Source organism: Anas acuta, chromosome 8, assembly GCF_963932015.1.
Source record: "Anas acuta chromosome 8, bAnaAcu1.1, whole genome shotgun sequence".
NCBI lineage: Eukaryota > Metazoa > Chordata > Aves > Anseriformes > Anatidae > Anas > Anas acuta.
Window position 1 is genome coordinate 8,400,991 of NC_088986.1, and position 26,323 is coordinate 8,427,313.

At 46.7% G+C, this 26,323-nt stretch overlaps 1 protein-coding gene across 1 annotated transcript; it reads right to left on the minus strand.

Moving 5' to 3' along the window:
• Positions 1–1,146: 1,146 nt before the first annotated feature.
• Positions 1,147–24,167, minus strand: SLC5A9 (solute carrier family 5 member 9). Its single transcript, XM_068690009.1, has 15 exons — positions 23,925–24,167; positions 22,003–22,200; positions 21,310–21,381; positions 18,825–18,929; positions 16,801–16,965; positions 14,381–14,486; positions 14,079–14,159; positions 13,116–13,321; positions 12,174–12,309; positions 11,154–11,261; positions 10,821–10,971; positions 9,449–9,617; positions 8,701–8,916; positions 3,356–3,503; positions 1,147–2,006 (listed from the first exon to the last, which is right to left on the minus strand). Exons 2-15 carry the CDS (start codon positions 22,129–22,131, stop codon positions 1,798–1,800), a joined length of 2,001 nt encoding a protein of 666 aa, XP_068546110.1. The 5' UTR covers positions 22,132–22,200; positions 23,925–24,167; the 3' UTR covers positions 1,147–1,797.
• Positions 24,168–26,323: the final 2,156 nt, after the last annotated feature.

Consider the following 26,323-nt stretch of genomic DNA (forward strand, 5'->3'; position numbering starts at 1 on the left):
ATTTAACTGACATAGGCATCGACATTTTAGAGGAAACGTTATTTGGGATCCACAGGGTGAGATGAGGAGCAGGAGAGTCAGGGCCGTATGTCCATAGATAAAACTATTTGTGTCATTAAAAAAAAAAAAAAAGCTTATTAAACTCCACTTCTATTCTCTGCAAAACTAAATTTTGAGGGGAGAAAAGAGTAATCTCAAATGTTAAAAAAAACAAAACAACAAAAAAACACTGCTGTGGTATTCCTCATCCTGCTCTGTGCTGCTTTTCCCATGGCTTTAGAGGATGTGTGGTCCAAAAAGCCAATAAAGCCATTGAGCTAAGTGCTGCTGAGGGGCTGTGTGGCTCAGGAGCACTCAGCGCCTCGCTGCTCCAGGCGAGGAGGCGCGAGCCTTGGTATTTCTAAATGCATTAGAAATGTGTCCATTATTATTAGGCATTTACCAGCTATTAATCACAGCTGGTAACTTGATTTCCTCTAAATGTTTTGAGGCACCCTCTGATCTGGGCACCACCTGCTCAAAATTGAATACTGGAAAGGCAAGGCAAGCTCTGCAGCGTGTACCTCCTCCCATGGGTACAGATGGGCCACTGACGGGGCTGAGAGTTCCCTTATTTAAAGAAAATGTACTTTTTCATCTTAAAAAAAGTGTTTGTATTGATCTGCACACACACATACAGACTCCGTCTTGCACAGCTGATTCACTCTCCTCTACCCTAATAGAGGACGAGTGAGGAAACCACGACCTGTATCGGGTAGGCACAGGGTCTCGTGTCTCCTCTCTTTGCAGGATCATCATTCACCGTCTTCATCTTCATGGCTTTGTGCTTCACCTGATGCCCTCACTCCCTGCACAGCCCATGCCCGGTAGCTCAGCCGTGCCCCTCCAATGCTGGAGCACAGAGGGTCACATCCCCATGGGTGTTTTTAACCTTCTTCAGGTGCATGTCCTAACCACCACATTGTGATATTAGTGTGGGCACTGCCACCTCTTCCTACGGAGGTGATTTAAAATGTGACAGCAATGCCACATTTCAGGAGGGTACCAAGGGGGGATCAGAGGGGCCCAGATAGAGGTGACGTGGTCCCAAGGAGACCTTTGTGCATCAGTGCAAGGATATATAACCACAATAACCCAGAGTCGAAATTGGCTTTGTTACTGAGGCACTTTTATTGCTGTAATGCTGTTAAAGGGCAGGATTGGTGCGGTGAGCAAACAGGCTCGTGCTGCGAGCGGGAAGGCCGGGGGGCTGGTGGGGGACCCCGTCCCTGCTGCCAGTGCCAGCTGGGGGGGGTCCAGCACAGGTCCTGGGGGGCTGCAGGAGCGTGGGTTGTTGCTGCTGAGCTAAGCCAATGCTCCACGCTAACCCTTTCTCAATTCAGCCATACAGAAACCTGTGGTAGTGCTTCACACCAGTGTAAACCAGGAGTCCTTCTCCTGCAAGCGAAGTCAGGTCGCAGGAGGGCAGTGAGCACCACAGCCAGGTTTTTCCAGAGCCCTTGCCCTCTGCCAGGCTCGGCTCTGCACCTTTTAAAGCTGCCCCCAGGCCTCTTGGCTTGACCCACACGTCCGGGATGTGACTGGTTGTGAGTCTCGGTCACACCTTGTCTTAGTCATGGACCAACCGAGCCCCGCAGGCATTCCCAGCAAGCAGGGCCTCTGGGGACAGCTGCCCCGGGCACGCCAGCACCACGGGGACCATCACCAGAACCTCTTTCACTTGACGCCTCCAGCTTGGACATGAAGTTGAAAAGCCCTGAGAGAAACCAAAGCCATGTGCTGCCGCCTCACCCCACCTCAGCCGAAATATCCCCACAGAAAGACATTAATGGTCAGCAGGAGAACAGCGTTAACGTTGCAAACAGTCCTCCACAGGGGCTTTTCCTCGATGCTGGTGAGTCTCCGCTCCAGGGCGGCCTTCTCCTCCTGGGACAGGGTGCGCGTGGGGCCAGGGGACAGGCCGCAGAACCACAGGTAGAGCATTTTCCACCAGGGAGGCCTGGGTGCTGCGAGAGATGGACAAAATGTTACTGCTGGGCTGGGACATAGCCCTCCCTCATCTGTGTGTCGGCCAGCCTGCGGGGTCTGGGGGCACCTCAGGTGGGACAGAAGATGGAGATGGGAAGGGGAAGGAGCGAGCTCTGCCTCTACCATGTACATGTGCTGATTACTACAGGTTGATTGCAACACCAGTTGGTCATTAGTTAATTAACGGAGCTGTTCCCCTTCCTCCCCAACCCAGCTTCCTTCCACTTTCACATATTCCTGACAGCATGATGGTCCATTTAGAGATCTCCTGGCTTGTTTATTACACGTGACAGGCCAAGTGAAGTATGTGCTTTAATTGTCAGTCCTGTGCTGTGTATATTGCTCTGGCTGTTCTTTCCAAATATAACCTCTTTTTTTTTTTTTTGAAAGGTAGAAGGCCTTGAAAACAAGGTGTTACCCAAGGAAAAAAATCTCATTAAACTGTCAGATCCTTTGTTCTGTGTTTCCTTTCCTATCATTACTATTCACAAAATTACCAAGACATTTGTTTATAAAAATATGAGCTAGTTAAGTGAACTAGGAGTTGATAAAAAGTAATAAATAATGATGAACAGCTGCATTCAACTGAAACCCAAACTTACTCTAATGGGGAAAAAAAATGAGATTTCTTTTATTCGTTCACTTTTGTTTAGCTTGGCTGTAATTGGTACCAGTGTCCTTTGGCCTGACCAACAAAAGGAGGGAGTAGCAAAATCTTGTGTATGTGCCTTTCTTCTGAGTTCTTCTGCTCTGTAACCTTGGAAAGTTAAGCTCAAAACCAGAAAGCTGGATTATTATTTTTTTCACTCTGAACAGAACTTGCACGTGTAGCATTTCCTGCTACTCTTTGGACCATAATGCCATTTTGATGCAGGATATTACAGCATCGCTGAGTGAGTTTGGCCAGCACAGACCACACAGGGGCAAGGAGAAGGCATCTCAAGCACATGGACAAGGGCTTTATCTCCTGGCAGTGATGGGGACAGGAAGGGACACCATCTGTACGTGCTGATTACAGAGCCTGCCATGAGAGTGCTACCACTAGCTACTGCTTTGATTATGCTTGCAGGATCAATACAGATCTCCTCAAAGGCATCTTGGTGAGACAGAGAAATAGCTGCAGTGTCGTGGCACAGAGCCCCAGTGCCAATGGGAAGACCAACAGCCACACTTCCATTCATCACATCTCTATAACTGGTATCCCCATAAGTACAAGTCACTGACTCCAGTGACTACAACTCTCATGAGTTTTGGAGGGCATGTGTGTGAGATCCTGGCTATACACACACATGCACATGAATGTGCTTGTCCACAGTCAGGCACCTACCTTCCTCCTCCTTATTGCCCAAATCTGCACTTTCAAGCATGTCGCCCTCTCCATTGGCTGAGTTCATCTGCGCTGATTCGCTCTTGTAATTTCTCAGGTCAATGTCAGGTGATTTTTTGTGCCTTGTCCACCATGTCAGGCAAGCGAGCTGCAAAGAGAGATGGAGAACACACAGGTTATGGCCTGCCCGTCCCAAACTGGCATGTAAGTCATGGCCCTCTTTGGGGAGACAGGTCCAACATGGTGCTGGCAGAGCAGTTCTAAGGTGACATTTTTTCCCCTGCTTTTCCCTCATCTCCCTTTTCTGCAGATACCCACACACTGAGGAAAATTAAAAAAAAATAAAATAAAATAAAAAAATTTAAAAGCTGGTATCATCCAGTTGGAGCTGAAAAGATGAAAAAAAATTAGTTAATCTAGTTTCGATCCATCTGTTTTTTGTTGTTGTTTTCTTTTGTTTTGTTGTTGTCATTCTGCTTAATCAGTTCCATCCCTGTCTCTACCAGAAACCTTTTAGCAGACACTGCGGAAGCAGACTCCTTTTTGCTCAGCTTACTGACATGAAATAATGATGAAGATCTGTGTCCAGAACAGCAGCCCTCCAACAGGGAAAGGGCAACAAAGTCAATTAAAAGTGGGAAAAGAAAGAGAGAGAAGGAATAAAAAATAAGTTAAGATAACCCTCTCTGTTTATAGCCAGCTACAGACAGCAATTGTACCCTCATCACAGGAAGATCAGCTGGGTGTTAGCATGCACCTATATGGCTGTGGGGACACTGGTATCTAAATGGCTCTGTGGGACATGGGGAGAGACTGGAGGCTCTTGTGTCCCATCCCAGTTGCAGTTTAATAGGAGGAGAAAATCCAACATGAACATTAAACTCCACAGTTGAGACAATCTCACATCAAAGCAGAAACCTGCCCATCCAAAGGAGCTTACCTCAGGGCTGTGGGTGGGACGAGCAGCAGTATCGTGTCTCTGCCCTGTGACTGCAACAGCACAGAGGGACAGAGCCATGGTGGAGATAAACAGGTCACAGTTTGCAGCGAGGGCAATACCATGCATCAGACCAACAGGTGTAGTCGGAAGAAGAAAGGAATGGGCACACGCTGTAAGACTTGTCTGTACAAACGTCTCTCCCCTCTCTCTTTTTTGTTTTTTTCCTTCATTTGTTGTGTTGGTGTTTTTATTTATGTTTAACTCCAGATTTCTCTATTGGTCTAATACAAGACATTACCGTGCTCTGCATTGTCCTTTGAATGACAAGCCATGAAGGATGATCCGTTCTGGAAAGGCTTTTGTGGCTGCAATCTCTGCTTTACAAAACTAGGGTGTCTGAAGCTCATGTCCTGGGGTAGGTCTGAACATCTTCTTCTCACTTAGCCACAGGAAGCACCCATGGGTTCATCCTGCAAACCCCACAGCAGTCCTTTTGCCAGCTGTGGGTTAACCATCCCAGGGGTGCAGGGCTTTAAATTCAAGCTGCAGCTGCTGCTTGTTTGGCCGACCGTGCACGCTGAGCAGCTTGGTGGCACTTCCTAACTTCTGCATGCTGTGACCGTGGCAAACAGCAAGGACTGCACTCATCAAACCCACACAAGGTTCACGGCCTGCCCTCCCACGGGATGGGACCAGGGCAGCGGGGCTGTGCTGCTGCTGACAGGCCAGGCAAAGTCGTGCGTTTGCCCGATGAGCGACTGCCTCCCTGCTCTGCCCGTATGGAGATGAATGTCTCGAACGGGTCACTTACAAAATAACGTGAGTTTAATTTTTGAATTTTACACACACAAATGTAGGCAGCAGTTTCCAGCTGACATAAAATGTTGCATAATTTCCAGAAGATTTATAGCTTTATTTAAATCATTTTCAACCAAGATGAGCATTGGGCAGGGCTAATCTTTCTTGTCATGATGTGCTAAATTGCTTTGATTTGATGATCCTCATCTTTCTCAAGGATTCTTTTCTCTTTTTTTTTTTTTTTTTTTTTAATCACTTAGAAAATGTCACTGGAACATAGCAAAGTTTCAGGGTACTAAAGCGTCTGAGAAACTTTTTTTCTTTTCACTTCTCTTCCCATGTGTCACTGAGTGACTGTCACTTCACATCCCAGTGAAGCCTGCAGGGGCTGGAGTTTCCCTGGGGCTCAGACTCTGCCAGGTGGGAGCAATTCTCAGTTGAAAGCAGCATGGACACGCCGGTAACCTCCTCACATCTCACCACTGAGCCACACAGCTGCTGCTTTGCCTGTGGCCAACCTGTTCAACAAGGCAAGCCACCACCCTAGAGGTGAAGCCTCGTGTTGTCTACAGCTCCTCAGCAGGGGTTACAAAACGTTTTGCTCTCAGTGGCACTATGGGGGTGCAGGGGGAGCACCAGCCTGCCCAGCTGCAGCACCTCTGCCGTGCACGGTGTGGGGCCAGGCCAGCCACAGCTGGTTTAGTTCTCCTCCTGAGCTCTGCACCTGAAGGAGATGCTGAATCCAGACCTCAGCACACTGGGAAAACATCCCCAGCTCTGGAGCACATCAGCTGGAACTGCCTATCCATCAGCCTGTCAGCACGAACCCTGACCCCTGGGGACGCTACCTGCCTGCGTAGCTCTCTTTTTGTGGGCTGTTTCTTTCCCTTTTCACCCCCACATTCTCCTTGGACAAGGGAGTTTGCAATAACTCAGCAAAGTTTTTCTTTTGTTGTTTGTAAACTAGAATAAATCCTTCTGTTCCGAAATGCCATCTGGCACCTGACAGTTGTGTTTCAGCTTCACAGTCTCAAATTTAATTGTAAGCTCTTTTGCAGGGTTTTCAAGGACGGCGTGACACAATATGGACTACCTACAATGAAGACATATGAACTCTGGAGCATACCAAACAAATTCCTTGCATACTTGTTTTCCAGCACAGCATCAATCACCACAGGGATGGGAGAGTGTCCAAAACAGCCAGAGAAAATGCTACAGCTTGCAGTTCTTGGATTGTAATTCATTTAAAGCCAGGCACATTAGCCGTACCGCTCTAACATCAGATACAAATCTCTTTTCTCCTTTTGCTCATTTGCTATCTGAAAAGAATTGGGATTCAATATTTAAAGTTGTCCAGTGTAGATCTTCAGCTGATGTAAAGTGGCATAACTGTGCTCAGCAGCTGTTCCTGGTCTTTGAAGGCGATGAAGCTATGCTGATTTACATCTGCTGAAATCTGATCTATCACTATATTTCCTTGGCTTTTCTTCTGGTGGCTTGTTTTTTCTTTTCCTTTCACGTGACAAAATAAATGGTGTAATTTCTAGCCCTTACAAGGTGTCTTTCATCATTACTTCTCGAAGTGCTGCACAGATAAGGGCTGGCAGAACTAACCCCATGCAATGTTTATGGGTGAGTATCTGAGGCTCTCAAAGCAAGTTGTCCAGCACCTGGGACTGGGAAGGGCCAGAGCTTCAGGCAGCTCTGGCTAGGATGCCTGCTGCCCCTCAGCCACCGTCACAGTGACATAAAATATCTTCACTACAAGTTTGCTCACTTGCATGGCAAAACCCAGCAACTCGAGGTTGCTAATGGCCACACAAAATTCAGGTGCTAGCTTGGGTCCAGGGGGCCTGACACGTCCATCCCGATTTCTACCTCCTGCTCTTCCTTCTCTCAGCCTTTCTGTCCTTGAACCATCCCAGAGTGGCCACAGAGCATCTCATAGGGTTATCTCAGCATTCCCATAGCACCTCGGCAGGGCACCAAGGGAAAGCACACCACTACGGGTCACCGTCCAACCCTGTTCACATGCTCATGTCCAGGGCAAAAGCTGGGCCAGTGTGACCGAGGGAAAATGAAAGGTGCTGGTTTTAACACTGCCCACTCAGATTCATGCCAGACATGCAGCAACCCAGCTATATTGGCACCTACTTCAGCTTCCCAAGGGTAGCTAATCACATCCTGTATGGTATTAAATATGGTTCATAAAATCCAGCTAGCTATGATATACAAAGCTTCTTTTGTCTAGCAAGTCAGGTTAGGCAGGCAAGTCCTTAGGACTTCGTTCAAGTCTTGATAAATATGTTACATTATTTTCTAGGTTTTCATGCATCTACAAGACTTTTCTTCTCCCTCCTCCCTCAACACACGCACTCCTTAGAGCACGTTTTAACTGTTTTTATACCTCAGAGGTCAGAGTAAAAGCCTTCTGGTGCTGTGGCCAGTTTTTTCACTTTCTGAACTGTTGGTATGATGTTTGCTATTTGCCAGTTCTGCGTTAATGCATCTTATCTTGCTATTGCTGTGGGCAGGGAGCACTGAACACGTTTAGTTATCACAGGTCAGATGATGAGTGGAAACTCATTAAACCACAGTAATTAATTGCTGGCAACCATCTGGCCACCCCTGAGCAGTAGTGAACAACGTAAGCTGCAGAACTAATGGTGCCTTCTTGCCAGTATTTCTCTCTCCCATGTGGATCCTCTGATAGCTAATAAAAGATGAGACTTTATCTCAAAGCAGACACAAAGGCAGTCTCTCTCTCTCTCTGCCTCTCCTCTATCTGAGCACCTGCTTTCATGTAATCTCTAGGAGCTGGGTATCTTTGACACCACTAACATTCAATCAAACATTGATGGTGCTGGTTAATGCTTTACAAGTTATGAGGAAGCAACAGATAGAAAATGCTGTAACAGCATCACCCTCATTTCCTCATGCAGTTAGACGGGGGGAAAAAAAAAAAAAAAAAAAGGTCTTTTAAATCTATCCAGCAACCTTTGTTTGGAGGTAGATGGCAGTTTTGTTATATTGACAGCTGCTTTAAAACTTGGGACCGGGAAGAGTTGCTTTAAGGTTTTATTATATAAAGCCTCCCAACTCTGCACCATGTGAATGTGTTAAGTAAAAGAAAGTTGTGCCTGACTCAAAGTTATTAAATGTAATTGAGATCACATTGGGACAAAATGTTATTTTCCTAAATGCCCATGTTGCAAAAGATATTAATCTTGTTTGCCTGCAAGATTGATGCTGGCTCTGCTGAAACAGGGTATATGCTACAATTAGATATATTTAATTCCTCCTCAGCAGTGCTCCATAATATGATTTCCTCTCCTTCCCCCTTCTTCTTCTCTTTCTATTCCAGCTATGATGGGCTGTGGTGTCTGCCCAGCTCTAGGCACAGCATGGAAACTCGCACTCAATTTCAAGCACTCAGTGCCTTGGGAAGCATTAACACTATGAGACCTGGGGAACAGAAAGCTGAGGAGCAAGTGCTTCTTTGCAGCGTATGCTTTACACTCCACTTCTCAGCCATGGAAGGAAAAGAAAAGGACAGATTTCAGAGATTTTTAGAAACCAAACGGGGCTTCTGAGAAAAGTCGCTTACCTTTTCTTCAGGGATTGGGGGGGTGCAGAGACTAACAACGACAATGACAATGGCAGTGAGGACGCAGAGGATGAGTGCAAAGTAGAGGTAGTGCAAGTCCTTTAGCACAGCTGGTCTTCTGTCCTCCTCACCGCAAGACGGTGTGCTATAAATAAACTCGATGATCATCCGAACGAGTCCAACAGCCAGCCCAACCACAAGGCCCCAGAAAGCACCCTGAGAAATGGCAGACACAAAGAAAAGGTCACTGCATGTTACCCTTGGTTGAAGTTCCCTTTCTCTGCCTTTTTTTTTTAATTCAGCTCTTTGATAGACCTGATGGCATCTCACACTGACATTCATCAAAGGAGGATGTTTTCAGTTTAAAATCCTAATTTTTCTCTTTCTGCGCTTGAACATGGAATAGATAGAGCACAGACAATGCAAGAGTCTCCTCCTAGCAACAAGCCTCCAACTAGACTTCGAGGCATCCTCCCTAAAGTGTAGAACAACCTTGGCTTTTGTGATTTCAGAGGAGACTGCCAAGAAGCACCACTTGCAGTGGCTTCTTGGAAGCAAACACACATGCACTAGAGACTGGGCTAAGATCCACTAATGCATGCCAGGAAAATTCTTTCTAATTGTCACACTTTAGCTGGACTGGCTCTGAATCTAAGGAATCTCCTAAGCTAGGTAGTGAAGGGAAAATTATTTATTTATTTTATCAAATTAAATATGTGCATCAATTGGTGTTTTACATCCCACTTACCGGCTCATTAATTCTCTTGCAGAAGATTGCCAAGATAAAGAGAGCTGTGATCGGTGGAGCCAGGTAGCTGGTTATAGACTGAATGTAGTCAAAGAGCTGGCCACTGTTGGCTGACTGAATGATGGGGATCCAGAGAATACTGATGACTACCAGGATGAGGATAAAGACTCTGGAAGATGAGTATAAAATTGTATTAGCTCTATAGTTGGAGGAGTCCACCTGAAAATGAAATGTTGCAGCAAAATAAACTTACAATTGCTTTCAGAATTTCCTAAGAATAAAGCCAGAGATCACTGTCAAGAGTAACATGTACACAAGAAAAGACAAAATCATTCTCCTTTAGAAGGTCAATTCAGTCAAATCCTGGGGTTGATTTCATGGATTTCAGAGTGAGCTGTGCTGGGACTTGCAGTCAACACGCACAAGAGATCCACAAAGGCCTGGTGACTCTCACCACGAGCTCGGTCAGTGCAAGCCCCTCATCTCCATGTGTCTTAGAGAGTGACACAATCTTCAGAGGACTTCCTCTTGGATGCAACAGAGGAAGATGGAAGCTGTGATCATTAGGAATTTTTCTGCCACCATTCCAAGCAGATAACATGCTCAGTCTGGTTTCTTTGCCAAATTCCAACACATTTTCTGGTTATTAAAACTGCTTCTGGGATCTCAGGTGCATACTACAATCCTCCTTCATCTTGCATTGCATGTTGTAGATGTTTGCCCATATTGCTGAACAGGAGGTATTTTCCCTCTCACTACTTCACAGCAGTGGAGCAAGCTACTGCCTGCATCCCTCACCTGTCCCAAAATGAAGTTTTGAAACTTCTTGCTAGCTTGTGACTGGAGAGGGAAACACAGTACAAACATACAGAATGCAGCTTAAATTCTGCTATCAAGAGGAGAACTTTATATGCCCCTGATATAATGCAGTGCTAAAGCTTGCTCGTAAAGGGCACTATAACTTATCACAAAGATAGAGAGCTGGGAGGCCCAGCTCATCAAGCCTGCTCTTTTTCATGAAAAAGGAGCAACTGCAATGTATTGCTCCTGTCTGGTGCAAAAATAACGTGTTTTTAAAGACCTCTGGTGATGGCGACTCTAGAGTACCTTTGGTTTTTCTAAAATACAGATTTAAGGCTGTACTTATGCTAAGTTAAGAGAAGAGAGGGGCACTGATCTACTTAGCACAGTGTTTCTCTCTGACTACATCTATCTGAGGTGAAGGTAGACAAGGTAATGCTCTTTCCCATGCTGTATTCCTCTTCTATGTTTTTGGCACCAGTTTTTTTCTTAGTGGGTCCAGACTGAAGAATGTAAGTGCTGCAGTCAAAACAGATGATGACAGCAACAAGACACAAAGAAATGTAAGGACCTTCCCACAATCATCAGCTCCTGCTCTGAAGCCTGTTTGCGGATCCGCTGCCAGATGTCTATAACAAAGAGAGTGCTGCTGCTGTTGAAAATGGAGGTGAGGGAACTCATCAAGGCTGCCATCATCACGGCAATCATCAAACCCCGGAGCCCTGGCGGAGAAAAACATGGAAAAAAAATCAGGACTAGACCCTTTGGATTCCCAGCACTCTTTTATCTTCCAGCTGGCTGGTAACTGCAGGAAGATTTCCTTATCTTTAGGATGGATAAGGGCAGTTTGATTCTACATACAGCCTGGCTCAAGCCCACCTCCACGAATGTAAAGGTTTCTCACCATCAGGCAAGAGCTCAATCACAAGTTTGGGGTAGGCAATGTTGGAACAACCCACTGCTGCTCCACAGACCCTTCTACAGATGTCTGGGTCCACGCAGCCCACTTCATCTGTAGGATACACGAAAATAACAAGAAGTCATGTAAACGCTGTTGAACCATAGGACACATAACTCAAGGGAACAAATCTTGATGCCCTGTGTAGGTAAATATAAAATCAGAGGTGAAGATGGAATGCAGCTAGAGCAAGTAGAGCTGAAGTATTTTTTTTATGTCCTAAAATAAAGGTGAAACTTTGAGATGACGTATTGCAGTTCTGTTCAGGGTACTGACATAAGTCTCCTGGATGCTACGTAATTGTAGTCCTTGATGATTTGTTATTTGGGGGAACTGCAGAGCTTCCATGAGCCTGTCAGCTGGGTTGCCAATGATGCTGCAGGCTGACTTACTCCTATTTCATGAAGTCTGGAAGCACGTGAGGCACTTTCCTCCAGGAGCAGTGTTTCTAACCAGGGCATTCTCCCCAGGAAGTGGCATGCTCTGGAGGAATGAGCAATGACATTTCCTTGGGAGAAAACACGAGGGGAATGCTTGTTCTTCCACAAAGGAGGGCTGTTTCACATAATCCACCAGGAACTGCATGAATCTGTGTGGGAGATTGCCAAGACTCTCACCAAATATACAATGGAAGTAATCCACAGGACCTAAAGGGCAACCTCAGTGCTTCATATATTTCTTGTCATCGATTCCATCTAGATAGATATACATAATGCCCACAGCATGGAGCTCTTTGTTCCCAGTGGTACAATCTGCCCCATAAGGATACCCCCACTAATTTCTTCTGCTGTGGGAGCACTGAAGGTGGAAGAAGGGCATGGGAACATCTGTGCACAACGGGAATAAATACAAGTATGCCTGCAAGACAGTGGAGTTTCTGAGGTATAAAAGTGCTGAAGGACCTGTGTGGGATTAGTTATCATACAGGGTGTAAAGCCCTGTGGTGAGGAATATGGGAAGGCTCACCTGGGTAAAGAGCTCTGCTGATCATCCCTGGCATGACGATGAAAAACATAGGGAAGATTTTCAAATATCCTCCCAGCACTGATCCACCTTTGGCATGGGAGAGGTTCTTGGCAGAGAGTGACCTCTGGACTATCACCTGCAATTGGTCAGAAAGGGAGTGGGGAGTAAAGCTGGAGCACTGCAGAGAGAGCAGGATCCATCTCTCCTCTTGTTCTCATGGATGACTTTCATGCGACAGGATCCCAGAGTGTTTTGCATGCCAATGGCAACTTTCCCATCTCGGTTGACTGCAGCCTGCTGCCACTGCTCAGAGCTCAGCGTACAGGCTATGGCAGAGGGCAGCATGGAAATTTCCTTTAGAGGAATCATTTCGCCCTTGACTGAAGTGAAGCCACCTTGAGGACTGGAGACAGCAGTTATACAGCAGCAAGAGACAAGGAATGAAGCAGACGAGGGTGTTTTGGTAAAAGTTCAGTGGTGGGTTTTGGTGATTATCCCACCTTGAACCACAAAAGCACAGTTTCTTAAGAAACAAATACAGTTCTCCCTGTCGTAACTTGGATAGGGATAAGAAACGTGAGACCTGCTGGAATACGAGCAGCTTGTCTGGAGGTCTGCACAAGGTGACTGCAGAACCAGCTCCAGCTCCCTATTCTTGTATCCTCGTTGCACAAACTGCATGCAGACCCCCAGTACTCACCAGCCCACAGCAGGATAAAGACAGATGAAAATAATCTGCTCACCCACCCTAAGAAGCGCACAAAAGTAGCAGCTTGCTGAGAAGGTGGAAGGAGAGAACTATTCAGGTCTAGTCCAGTAACAGAGGCAGTAACTCCTGCACAGCAAGACACAGTCATGTTTCAGCTCACAGATCTACAAAGTGAGGAGTGGGTTGGAAAGAACATTGCAGTGGGGTGCCTGAGAGGGAAAGGTTTTCTTTACCTGATCAGTGCACCAGCACCAAAGAGCCAGCACGGAGAGGCCAAATATAAGTCCAGGCCAAGGAATGTCACCTGTGACTGGGTCCCTGAACAAATGGAAGGCATCCGCACGTGGGAGGTGACAGGTCGTGTTTGGGACTATGACCTTTGGAATTGCTGTGCTGTATTTCTCCTTCAGGCCTTCATACCAGCCAACTTTTTCAAATCCTGAAAAGAAAATACCAATGATTTAATGTTATTTCCTTATCTAAGTCTGACGATAGCTTTTCTTTTCACCTATCTTCCTCTCATCTCCTTTCTTTTCATTCCACCCTCACTTTTGGAAGTCAAAGTGTGTACAGGAGTAAGCTGGATTTTGCCCAGAGTTGTGGTTTGAACAGCACATCCTGGAAGAGGATCAAGGCAGGAAAACCTCTGTCGTCCGAATCCTCACAATGTGCTCAGCATCTAGCCTTTGCCAATACACCTTCCGAGAACTGGAGCAGGAAGGCATGCAATTAAACAGGATATATCCGTATTTCTGTTTGCCCAGGAGGCTTAAAGCAAAGACCAATGATGGTCAGTTCCTTGTTATTTTTTTATAATTCTCAGTTACGCCCAGGTGAATCCACAGTAATCCACAAAGTCAACAAGGAAAGTCAGCAGAGTTACTCTGAATTTACATGAGCATAGTGAGAGCTGAATTTGTCCCTGGGGATGCAGTTTTGCAAGCTTGTTGGCAGCTCCAGATAAGCTCCAACTGGCAAGATGAACTTATCCAGAACCTCACAACCATACAGTTAGTGCAAAGGACAAAGCAACTCTGGTTTGTTGGTGAATGAGAGTTGTACCAGCACCATTTCTGTGAATGATTGAAACTCATTTCTGCACTAGACCTGAAAGGGTGAGGTGAGGTACCCCAATAAGGTCTAACGACCTTGGGATCATTAAACTACTGTATGATGTCACTGCAGATTCCCCTTACCTATGAACATGAGGACCAAAGCTCCCAGTATCATGATCAGGGTCTGCAGCGCATCTGTGTATATCACAGCTGTTAAACCACCTGTTAGGAAAAACAGTGAGAAAAGAGTGTCCCCGCGTACATAGAAACAGGTATTCCACCTGGAAAAAGGCTTTCCTTGGCCCCAGCTCTGTGATTTCAGAACAGATCCACTGGGAAAAGCTGGTACTGGGCTGGATCCCAGGACACAAGCCCTCCCAGGAAGAACATGGTAAGGGGCTTGCCCATAGCTTATAGTGTTTATTTTAAAATTTGTTATTTACCAGCTATGGTGTAGACGGCAGTCACCGCTAGCAAGACTACAGTGGACAAGTAGAGGTTCCAGCCCAAAGAGATTTGGATGAACAATGCTCCAGAAAAAATGTCTGTCTGGAAAATAAATTCATAATAATAATAATTATAATAAAAGTCTGATGTTAGCTCTGCTTTGTGCAAGTGCAATCTCATAGAGCAGCCTGCAGCCCTTTGCAGATGAAAGCGTTGACAAGCTTCACTGACAGCGAAGCCACCCATGGTGAGCAGCATCCCATGTCGTGGGGACATCAAACCTGTGCCCATGTATCCACAGAAGGAAAGGTGGAAATAGCACAGACCATGTTCTGCCCATCACCATGTCCTGGTGGCCAGGAGTCACTCTCAGCTTGGAAGACCTCTGTAAAGCGTCACTGCTATCTTACACCATGTTTTATTTATCTGAAAAGGTCATCAACCTGCTTTTCTACTTATGCTGTTCAGCATTAAAATGACTCCAGTAAAACAGGTTATACCTGCTGAGGACCTCCTTAGAAATACAGCAACCCCTACCACCTCTGTTTTGTTTGGACCTTCTGCCTGAGAGAGTGAAACCAGAAACTGAGCGAAACCCAGAATTATACAGATAGCATCGTTCAGATGTGGAAGGTGATACGGGAGATGTGTATGTGTTGGGAAATCAACCTGAAGAACACCTGTACACCTGGTATGGGGTGAGGTACAGGCAAAGACATTTATAAAGCAAGCTAGTAGGGATGGGACAAGATTTCTCCTTGCTGTGCCCCAAATAAGCAAGCATCCAGTGCTGCTCCTGATCTCTGTGATCCCGAGATGGGACAACCACTACCAGGGCACTGCAGGAGCCAGCAAGTCTTCTGGTCTTTGACTTCCCAGCAGGAAATGCAACCAGCTCTGTAGCTACACAGGTTCAATCCTTTGACAGCACTGTTTATTGAGATCTCTGCTTTTCTTTGCAAACAGGGAGGACTCTGCAATGACCTAGCTGCTAACTTACACCTGGGCAAAATGCACAGGAAGAAAAATCCTTCTTGTAACCAACTGCCGGCTGTCCAGCCAGCCGCTAAATGAGCTCTCTACAAACAAAGGCACTGCTTAATAGAAAGCACCTGTCATGCCCATAAACTGCGCCAGCCACATCCGTCAGCCACGTGTGAATTAGCTGCACGGAGGAGAAACCACTGAGATGAAACAGCAATGACTGGGGCCAGGGTCCTGCCCTGAAAAGCATTGGCAAATTCTGCTCTGCTGAAGGTCATTTTGAAATATTGGTCTTTTTCCACATTGTGCATTGAGTGTGTAGCTGTGCACACTGTTGTGTTATTGCAGGAGAGACTTTCCATTTGTCCAGTTTTGCTCTAGACATCTCTTTCCTAGACGTTGTCCTGAGAAATGCTCCAACTGCAGAGAGCAAAGCTCCTGGGGGCAGTGGTGGCAGCAAGGGGCAAGCAACATGACCAACAATTGGCCATTAGAGGATGAAATCTATCCCATGCACCCAGCCCTGAGCCATCTTCCAGTGCACCCCCCGGGAACTGAGAAGTAATAAGCCTGGGGGAAGGACACTGAGGCCAGCTGCAAAAGGCACGTGGGTGCCTCATCTTCATTCAAAATCTTCTAAGGCAATTTGACATCTAAATACTTCAATGGAGTCTAGTCAAAACTGGCCAAAACAAAAATTTTCAGTCCCTGTAATGGGCTTTGAAGTACAGTCCTGTCCCTCCAAGGGCACAGGTAGTTCTTATCAAATCTCTGAACATATGTTCTACCTCTTTATTAATGGCATTTAAATGAAATGAAATACCCAACAGCTTACCTTGCATTTTAACTACCAACAGGGTACAACACTGCAAGCAATCCAGAAAGGATAATGAGTTTTGTCTTAAGCTAGAACCTACCCCTTTTGCTATACCCTCCTTATACAACGCAAGTGACAGAGAGAGAGAGGAATAACATCCCTAATGCTGAAAACTCAACAAGAACAACAGCAAACTAATCACTAGGACTATGCAGATTTATGATCATTTAAGAGGATTTCATATCTACAGGATGTAACCAGCCAGATGCTCAGATGGGGTAATGCTGCAGTTCCCCTGTCTAAATTACCAAAGGTTTGACTTGATGGAAGGGAAAAGGCAGGCTGTGGTACTTACACCATCTAGTAATTAGCTGCTATATCCCTGTAAAGTTCTCCCTGTGTATTGCTCCTTAATGAGTACTCTCTCTCTCAAGGTAAATCTCCGTGATCAATGCAGAGGCAGGTATTTACTTGAGCAAAGAAGCACAAAACACACTGATATTGTTTCTGGTAGCTGAGCTGGTCCTTCGAAGGACATCTGAGCTATCTCTGCATTGTGCCAGGATGCCCTACCCCTGCCCTAGCCACAAAGGTTGTGTTCAATGGGATACATACGGATATCTTGGTGAATATATAGAGAATGAGGGACAGTACAGACATGTAGATTTGTATCCTCTGCCCTCCAAATCTCTTCTGCAGGTACTCAGGCATGGTGACCACTCCAGCTGCGATGTAAACAGGCACAAAGATCCAGCCAAGAGCCAGAAGTGCCCAGGTAGCCTGATAAAGAGACAGAGAAAATAAAGGCACGTGATTCAACACAGGAACACAATTCTCATCTTCCCTTTCAGTGGACAACTTAAGAAAGGAGTGTGTGGTGCCATGCAATGTATTTGGGAAGTACTCGGATTTTTTGTCCCTACTCAGAAGATGAAATGACAAATGAAAGAATTATCACAATATATTTAAAAGTTTCCTTAAGTTTTCCTCTTACACCCCATGCTTCTTTGTCACAGGTGGCATATCTATTCCTTATCTGGATCTTTTGGGCAAGATGGTGTATTCTGTTGCTCTGGGTCTCTAAAGATGATGTTGTATTTGGTGGCCTTTGAAATCACTGACTCTGTGGCAGTGAATAGTTAAGTGATTCAGAGAAGGATTGGAGCATCTGTTTGTTGCTTGATTAGCAAGTGATGAGGCTGAGGCAGCAGCCTCCCTGCAGAGCATAAAAATAAGCAACAGCAAGACTCTGCTGGGATGTTCTCCTTTCAGGCTGAAGCAGATCTGCTTCTGTTGTGGGTAGATAAAGGGGCAGTTCAGTTGTTTTGCCACAGGTGAAGAGTCTTAAAGGCACCGTGTGTTTCCTTTCTGAAACCCAGCAAAAGCCCAGAATAGAGATCCAGAACATAAATAAAAGCCACTGGGTTACCAGACCTCACTTCCTGGATGTTCTGGACATTACCTTTCTTCCAAGTACCCTCCATTAGTCCAGATTTTACTTTGATTGGTTATTTAAGTTATCAGAAATGAAACTGAGCCCTGGGGACAGAGGTTGAGTGTGATTGAAGAGAACAGCCGTGGTTCCTGCAGTGGCAGAGATTGGCTTAAGTAAAAGATGCCCATATGATCCCCGCAGCTGAGTGATGTCCCTTGCCGAAGGGAGAGAATAATGGCATATCCTAAGGTCCCTTTCCAATCTGAAAGAAATGAATCTAAACTCATGAAGCTAGATTTGTCCTGACATACAATCTTGTCTTCATGGGCTTCTAAAATTACTTGAATAGATTTACTTAAAATACAGTGATATGTCTTACATGCACCAGCCTGAAAGCAGGCTCAGGTTTCTTCACAAAGGACTTGAAGGTGATCTTAAGGATTTAAAAAAAAATAAATAGCTGCAGTGAATAGATATCCCAGGAAAGAGCCTTTGGTGGGCTGGGCCCTGCCTGTGCTTGGCAAGTATCCGGCACTATTAGCAGGCTCTGCTGATACAGACAAGAGATTTAGAGTTAGGTGAGTGATGTTTATTGTGAGGCTGGCACTAATCTCACTCCTCATCACTGCAGCTGAGAAATTTCATTAGCATCACACACAAAGGGCCTGGTTTTCATGCTCTGTGTGGTGTCAGTGGCAATTTTCCAGGGCATTTCAATAGGGCAGAATGAGACTTGCCTTCGCACCCAGATGTTCACCCCAGAGACGTCACATTTTGGCAGCTGACAGGTGAATGCAGTGTTGCCAATTCTCATGGTTTTGCATTGAATTTAGGAGCACATGCTGGTTTTTTTTTGTTTTGTTTTGTTTGTTTGTTTGTTTTTCCAAAGTTCCTGTTCCCAGAATCCTGTGATTATCCAACTACATTTTCAGCATCTATTATCTTTTAATCTTGATGAGTGGTGACTAAAGCTTACAAAATATGGCCATATGCTTCCAGGAAGGTCAAAGAGCATCTAAGTGGATGCCACTTAAAACTAAAATAAAGACTTCATGTTTCTTAGGCTGTCTCAATTTCTGGAGGCTTCCCTTCTGAGGTTTGAGAACCTGGAGTTACTGATACCGTTAGCATCAGGTTTTGGAGATGAACCCGCAGTCCCTTTGTAAACAGTGATGTTTTAGTTCACAAAATAACAGGCTCTTACATTCCACTCAAAGCCCCCAACAGCAAGGCCCCCAGCTGCTCCAGTGCCTGCCAGGCCAACGAGTAAGCCACTGCCCACGTTGCTGGACATCAGAGATGCTCCGATCTGAAACACATGGCACAGGCACACAACACAGAAAGTCATCCCAAGGAATTTCTCTGTTAGCCCAAGCACTTCCCCCAGGTGCTCCCTTTCCCCAGGATGTCATCTCCTTGCAGGGAGGTGGCTGGGTGTTACTGGAGTTGGGTTTTCCTCCCCCAGAATCAGTGTTTGCTTTGTCAAGGGTTCTTCTGAGACAAACATCTGCTCTGGGGGAAACGGGGAGTGAGGGAAGCCTGGTGGCAGCCACAGATACCTCAGTGTCTACGAAATGTGATGGATTTCTCAACTCCCTTGGTACACAGCCAGCAATGTGCAACCTTGTTGACCCTTTGGGCTTTACCTCTCCACAGCTTGCAGACATCCCAGCCTCTTTTAAGTCCTGCACTGAACAAGCATGTGGTGGTTTACAAGGCCACGGCGACATGACCACCCTCTTGAAGCTCCTCCTAACACAAGATGTTCCTGAACAGTAGCAGGGACAATGTTGGCAACGTGTAGTCCTTTGTGTTTGTTGTGTACACATAGGTTCAAAGATATTCAGCCCTGCAGTAGGCTGGAAAATACTAATTCTTCAGGTTAACTTCGATGCTGTCCCTACCATGGCTCATTGACACCCTAATTGGAAGAATGCAAGCTCCAAGGCAATTTAAACTGGGCAAAGACTATATGACTTAATTAATACTTTAATTTGGCACAAAGCCTCACCTCCCTTCTGTATGCCAATGCCAAATCCCTCTCAGGGTCAAACGAGATGTTACCTAAAGTACAAGTCGAGCCCTTTTCTCTCCAGAGAAAATTTGCTTTCAGCTACCTCTCCTGTGAGGAATTTTTCTCTTAGCACTGCTAAACTTGAAACAAAGACTGATGGAATTTGATCTGCTTCTCACCTCTGAGCAAGGTAAAACATTAATATGGCATGAACACCCACACTGAATCCTGCCAACAGCTCTGCCTTCGTGTCTGTCGAAGAAAACTCCTGATTAGAGAGCTGGCTGCTGCAACATGAGTTTGCAACTTAGGTAGGGAGTGGTGTTCTCAAGAACTGTAATCTGTTTTCCTGATATCTATATCAGACACAAAAATACAGAAGATGATACATTGTACAGGAGCAGCAATGTAACATCAGGGTTTATCTGAGGCTAACACAAAAGAGACCTGTCACCCCTGTAAAAAGAAATAGTACATATAAGCCAGTCGTGTACTCAAGGTGAAGGCCACAAGGAACTGAGCCTGCAAGAAGTGCTGCAGAGTTGGCTTTCTACCTGGACAAACAACATAAAAAGTGAACAGTATTAGAGGTTGCTATGGACCTAGGACTGTAAATCAGAAGAGCCAAGAGCCAACCTGTACCCAGAGGATTCTGTGGCCACCTGTGGTTGGAGCAAAAAGAAATAAGAATTAAAAAAAAAAAAAAAAAAGAAGAATATTTTTGGGTGAAAAATACTCCATTTTACTGTTTTTTAATTATTCCCCTCCTAATTAGAAAAAAGCATCAAGTTGTGCATTTTCTTTAAATGTCATTTGGCTGAGCAAAAGTGTAAAGAATGTTTAAGAAATAACATATTTGAGAGACAGATGTATCTCTGATGGAAAAGGCTGAAAATTTAGCCTAGTGAATTTATGAGCAATACACATGCAAAGAAAAAAAAAAAAAGGAAAAAAAAGGGAAAAAAACAACAGTGTTTTGGTTGAGAAGTGCATTCTGCTACTCATGACTCACTAGAAAGATATATAGTGCTAGAGTTTGGCATTGGCTGAGAAGGATATTTATTCCTGTGGCATTTTTATTCCTTTCAAACTTTAAATTATCTTTATATGTACCTTTCACTCCCAAGAAAAGATGCCTTCAATAGATTTTTTTTCTTCATAGTGAAGATTTATACTTTGGTGGTTTGAAGTTTATATCCTTTACATCGTTTGTCAATAATCTCGACTTTACTCTAAATAGTAAGGGCTCAGAAAGTCTTGGGCTTTGGGATTATTTTTTCTTCAGTCTCTAAATGCTTTTTTTTACTGGAAAGCACATTCCTAGATTACCTAATGCTGTCTTGGCTTTGGGGACAATGGAATCTTTGGTGAGTTGGGGCCAAACACAACTAGGCAGTCAGAACTCTTCCACATCCACCAGCATAGACATTTTTACTGCTTACTTTAGCAGAGAAATTTAAAGACGAGAAACAACTGAAGATGCTGAACTATCTTTTTGGTCTGGTAGCACTATATTGCAGCTCACTGGCAAAGTTGCCTGGGATGATTTCTGGTGGATTCTCTTTGTCTCAGGGGCACAGAAAGTGTATGGATGGGATCCCCACAAAAGGCCTGCCCTCCTTAAATAGAGAATTACTTTCAAACCATGAAAAACAGAGGGATGCATTTCACTTACAGGCCACCAGGTCATGGATCGTCCAGCAAGGAAATAACCTCCAATGGTTCCCCGGCTTGCCCGTATCGATGACTGGAAACACAGGAGAAAGGAACAGCTTTTCCTCCATTCACCCACCCTCAGGTCAGACCCAACGCTCATCCCAGCAGCCCTGAAACACCCTGTCATTCCTTTCCAGCAGCCCTTTGCTTGTGTGCTTCTGCCTCTCTTCCTGCAGGCTTCTGGTAGTATAGGTATGGAAAGAAGCCACTAGTACTTATTTAATGTCTTCTCCTTGCATGTACACATTGAGAAGGAGAAAAATGCTGTAGATCTCTATAAAAGAGGCCTACACAAAGCAACATGAACGTATAATTGATAACATGAACGTATAATTGATAACAACTTTTCCAAAGCTTTTAACATCCCGTTTCAGTCTTCCCACCCTCAGCCCCAGCTTTCCTCTTGCCCTGGTCTCCTGCCCATGACTACTTTGCAGCACAGGAGGCAGGCACCTTGCTCAGGACAAGCCCCAAAGCTGTCCCCATGTGGGGATGGGGACTCACAGATATCGCCTCCCCGACCTGCTCAGCAGGCCTGGGATAACGGTGTGTGCAGGGGATGCCTTTTACAGGCAGGCACCTTTGTACCCAGCAGGGGAATGGGGAGGGTCAAATGCTTGCAGACCTAACCCCAGTCACTTTAGGGACTCACCCATATCCCAACAGCGAGGACAAAGACGAAGTAAAAGACCACCACGATGATGTCTGCCACCCCAAAGACCGCCTTCGTCTCCCCCGGCAGCGCGGGCGGCTCCGTGGTGGCCGGGGTGGGCTGGCTCATGACTGCGAGAGAACTGCTGATTTTCTCTTTCACACTGGACTTTGGCGCACGTTCGTCTTCATCGCTTCCCTTGTAATAATTAACAAGGTGGAGAAGGTGTGAGTGGGGAGCCCCATGCTGCAGAGAGGCCCGACGGGCGGTCAGCAGGCAGGGAGCACACATTAAGCTGTGCATTCACTGCACAGATAGCAACAGGGGGAAAGGCAGGAGAGGAGGCAGCTGAGCCTTCTCGGCAGGCTCCTTGGCAGCAGCAAAGGAGTTAAGCTGCTTGCGTGACAAGCAGAGTCGCTGCCAGGTCCCCTGCGTGACACCAGGAAAGCTGCAACAGCAGCAGGAGCAGCAGCTGTCTTGGGCCACAGACAGGTAGGAGGGGGCCATGCAGTGACAAGCTGTGAGCCACCAGGCCCTCCTCCCCGTCCTGGCACAGCAGGGCCATTCCCCAGCTCCGTGGGATGTCTTGCTCTTCACTCTGTGACACTCAGGGTGGGCAGAACCTGTGCCTCCACCTCCCTCTGCTCTGGGACCTTGCTTAGAAGCACCAGGGGGAGGCCATCAAGGTCCCTGTGGGTGCTCGAGTTGATGGTCAAAATACAAGTGCTGGGGACAGGCAGATGGACGCAGCCCTACAGGAGCAATCCCCTGAGCCTGGAAGACTGTGGGGTGGGGAAACTGTTTTTTCCCCCATCTCATCTCTGCCATGCTCAAATGTGGCTGCAAAGCTTCCTCCTGCCCCTGCCTGCAGCTGGCTCGCACCGCCAGCCCTCCGAGTCAGGGAGCGGGGTCAAGCCACCCCCTGCTCCCTTGGGACAGCTCTGGGGGGGCTGCCCAAGGCTCCTTCTAGCGCCGCAAAGCTGCTGTGGAGCTGAAGCTGGCACAAGCCTTCTCCTAGAAGTCTCTAGACCTCAAAGCAGAACCATCTCTCACCACCCCGCCATGTTCTCTGCTGTCCATAGCTGCCTCCTCCCCACGAAATATCAAGTGGGACATTTTAAACTTATGCAAGCTTCATTTGCGCTTGATTGCGAGAGAAGCATCAAACCCACTCTCTCATTTTGTTTTATCCCCATCTCTCCCAGTGTTTCCTTGCAAATGCTGGCTACCTACTTGCTAATTAATTGCACTGCTAACGGACGGCCCCTGTCCTCCCCCGCTCCTGAGTCTGAAGCTCTCTGGGAGCGGTGCCTCCCCATAGTCTCATTATCCACAAGAGGCTTTTTCAAGACTGAAATGTTTCAACAAGCTGAAGGAAAGTTACCAGAAATTAAATATCTGGAAGCCTAAATCCCCTGGTGCAAGCAGGCAGCTCTCTGCGCACAGTGCTGATTTACACTCACCCACACACTTCCCTCTTAACATCACAGCACCCAAAAGCAAAAAAAGACAGTCTCTTAATCTTGAAATTCATCAAATTCCTGCCCAAGAATCAAACAAAGCCAGTATCTCCTGTCTTCCCAAAGCAGAAATCCTGCTCTCCGTGAGGAACCCAACCCAAAGTCCTCACCCAACCCAACCCCTTTCACCCCACCATCCCAAAGCCCTGAACCAGCACCAATTAACACAGGCAAGCACTTGAAAGCTTGCGCCCTGAAAAGTAAGTACACCTTGCAAGCCATTCCCGGCAGCTCCAAGGTACCACAAGCCAGCTGAACCAACAAGCACGACATTGACTTCTGCCTGAAGGACCCTGCCAAGTGTTATTTTGCTGAGTGCACTGTCCCAAGCAGTAAGGGCTGACCCCTTGCTGGTGCAGCAGGGTAGGACGGCACCGCCTGCATCTCCAATGCGGACCATACCTTGAGCCCGTCTGTGGCTGTGCTCTTCTCTTCAGGGCAGTCCTGTGACCCTCCTGTTGCTGGTCCTGCTCATGCACTGCTCCCTGGGGCTGGCCGTGGAGGTGTGCCCCTCCACGCCCCCAGGGACACCCGTCCCTGTCCCTGCCCCAGCCGAGGGGATGACACATCCCAGTGACGTTCGCATGGCTCCTGGCCCCGCTGCAGGAACCCCGGGTGAGGAGCAGGTGCACGGCTCTGGCGGCCCCGGCAGCAGGGCAGCGCTTATCTCCTGCTCACCACGCTCTTAAGTCAACATTGGCAGGCATTCACCCCTGGGAGATGTGGCACTCCTTGCCCTGGGAATGGATGGGGCGGAGGAGGAATTCAGGTGCCCAGGAAACAATAAAAATTCAACACGGTGACGAACAAACAAGAAGGCATTGGAGTGAAAGCTATTACAGCAGCAGAAGCCCGGCGGGTGCCAGCAGGCAGGTCTCTATTGATTCTGGGGGGGGCAAATTCGTTTGCTCCCACTTATCCGCAGGGGACATGGCAATGCACCTTGAGCACTCTGGTTAACTGCGGAGCACCCTCCACAGCAGGCAGAGCAGCTCAGAGCCTCTCGGTCATATTGGCAAAGCCTAATTTTGCTTCCCCAGAGCCAAGGGACAGGATGACTTATTTTATCCTTGTTGGTAGTGGCTGCAGAAGAGCTGGGCACGGAGGGCAGGGGTGGGCTGGTGAGCATGGGGGACCCATGGCATGACCAGGATCTGGTGGAGATGTCAGCACTACTCGTGGGGTAACGGGCACATAGGACTGAGAAGAGGTGGGAGATAGAGACCTCCACCTGCATCTCCTCCTCCTCCTGAAACACCTTTCCTTCTCCCTACGGAACTTGCTCCTTTTTCAGCCTCTCACATGGGAGCGTGGCTTGCAGCTGGGGGGCAGGAGACAGCCCCTGCAGCTCAGGTGGTGGGGTTAGGGATACCTCACGTGCCCCATCTCCTTGGCCAGAGCTGGTTCCATTACCACTGAGCCCTGCAGCCACAGCCTCCCCCAGCACCACAGTAACATTCAGCAGAGGAGCAGGACAGACCACAGAGGAGCAGCAATCCCCCAAACCCCGCTGTTTAAGCAGTATCTCAGAGCTGCAGCCCACCTGCCGGAGCCCTCCTGGAGCACAGCAATGCGGCTCCATTAATGTGCTCTGCTCTCCTTGCAGTAAAAGTGACAGGACGTTTAGTGTCCTCTTGTGGAGTCTGTTCTCTGACTCATGTCACAGCAGCTGAGAATGAGCCCTTCAGGGACTGGAAATTATAAGCGGCGTTTCAAAGAGTGCAGCTCAAAAAAAAAAAAAAAAAAAAAAAAAAAAAAAGTGCTGAAGAGCAAGTGCTTCTGGAGCAAAGGATGTTCGGTTAAGTGACAGGCAATTATTTTCGCAAATGTTAACGAATAAATGGACTTCCTCTTCATTATGAAGCTACTTCACAGTCGTCAGCAAATAGCTCCAATGACAATTAGTGAATTTCTAAATAGACTGAGGAATTAGCCTGTATACAGATAACAATGCAATGAGGCAAGACAATAGCCAAGCCTCTCTTCTCACCTTACCTCCTGGGGGGATTTTTTTCTGCAGGCTGGATGGGAGAGGCATTCAGCTAACCTGTATTTTCTTCTCAGCCCTTTCTCAGAGGGAATGACTCTCAAATAAAATCCCACAGTTTAATTTCGGTTTGATACGAATGAGCTTTAATGTATTTAATGTTTAAAGGCAAGCAACTCTGCCTGCTCCCGAGGAGCAGCCTGGTGGGGAGCAGGCAGGGGCAGCGGGAAGAGGAACAGACCCCCGGGAAGCCGCGGCGGTGCTACCACAGCTCTTTTCTTCCCTCTGCAGGCCAGACTCCGATTTTCACTCCTGGACTGTCCCATAAGCCTGGAGCAAGTCCATCAACTCTCCTTGCGTCGTTCTATTATTATTATTATTATTATTATTATTATTATTATTATTATTATTATTATTATTATTATTATTATTATTGTTTTACCCTGGGGTGAGTCAGGGATAATTGTGATGAAGTCAGAGGTATAAACACCACGCAGAAGAGCCAGGGAAGGAGCTGGTTTCAGTACCTTGGTAGGTTTCTCTACATGCCCATCTCACCAGGAGGGATGCTTGCACCTCCATGCATCGGAGGTGACACCTGCCGGCCCTTACTGTCACTTACCTGCTCCTCACTCTCTCCTGACCATCATCTGCAGCTTCTGCCTGAACGCCATGGACCACTGACCCTATCATCTGTGTATACATGTAGATTAAGGAGATCCTTGGCATACAGGGCAGTTTCAAGCTAGCACACGAGCTGAGAGGCCCTGCGCCATGTGTGGTGCTACCAGACATTTTAGTCCTGGTTGAAATG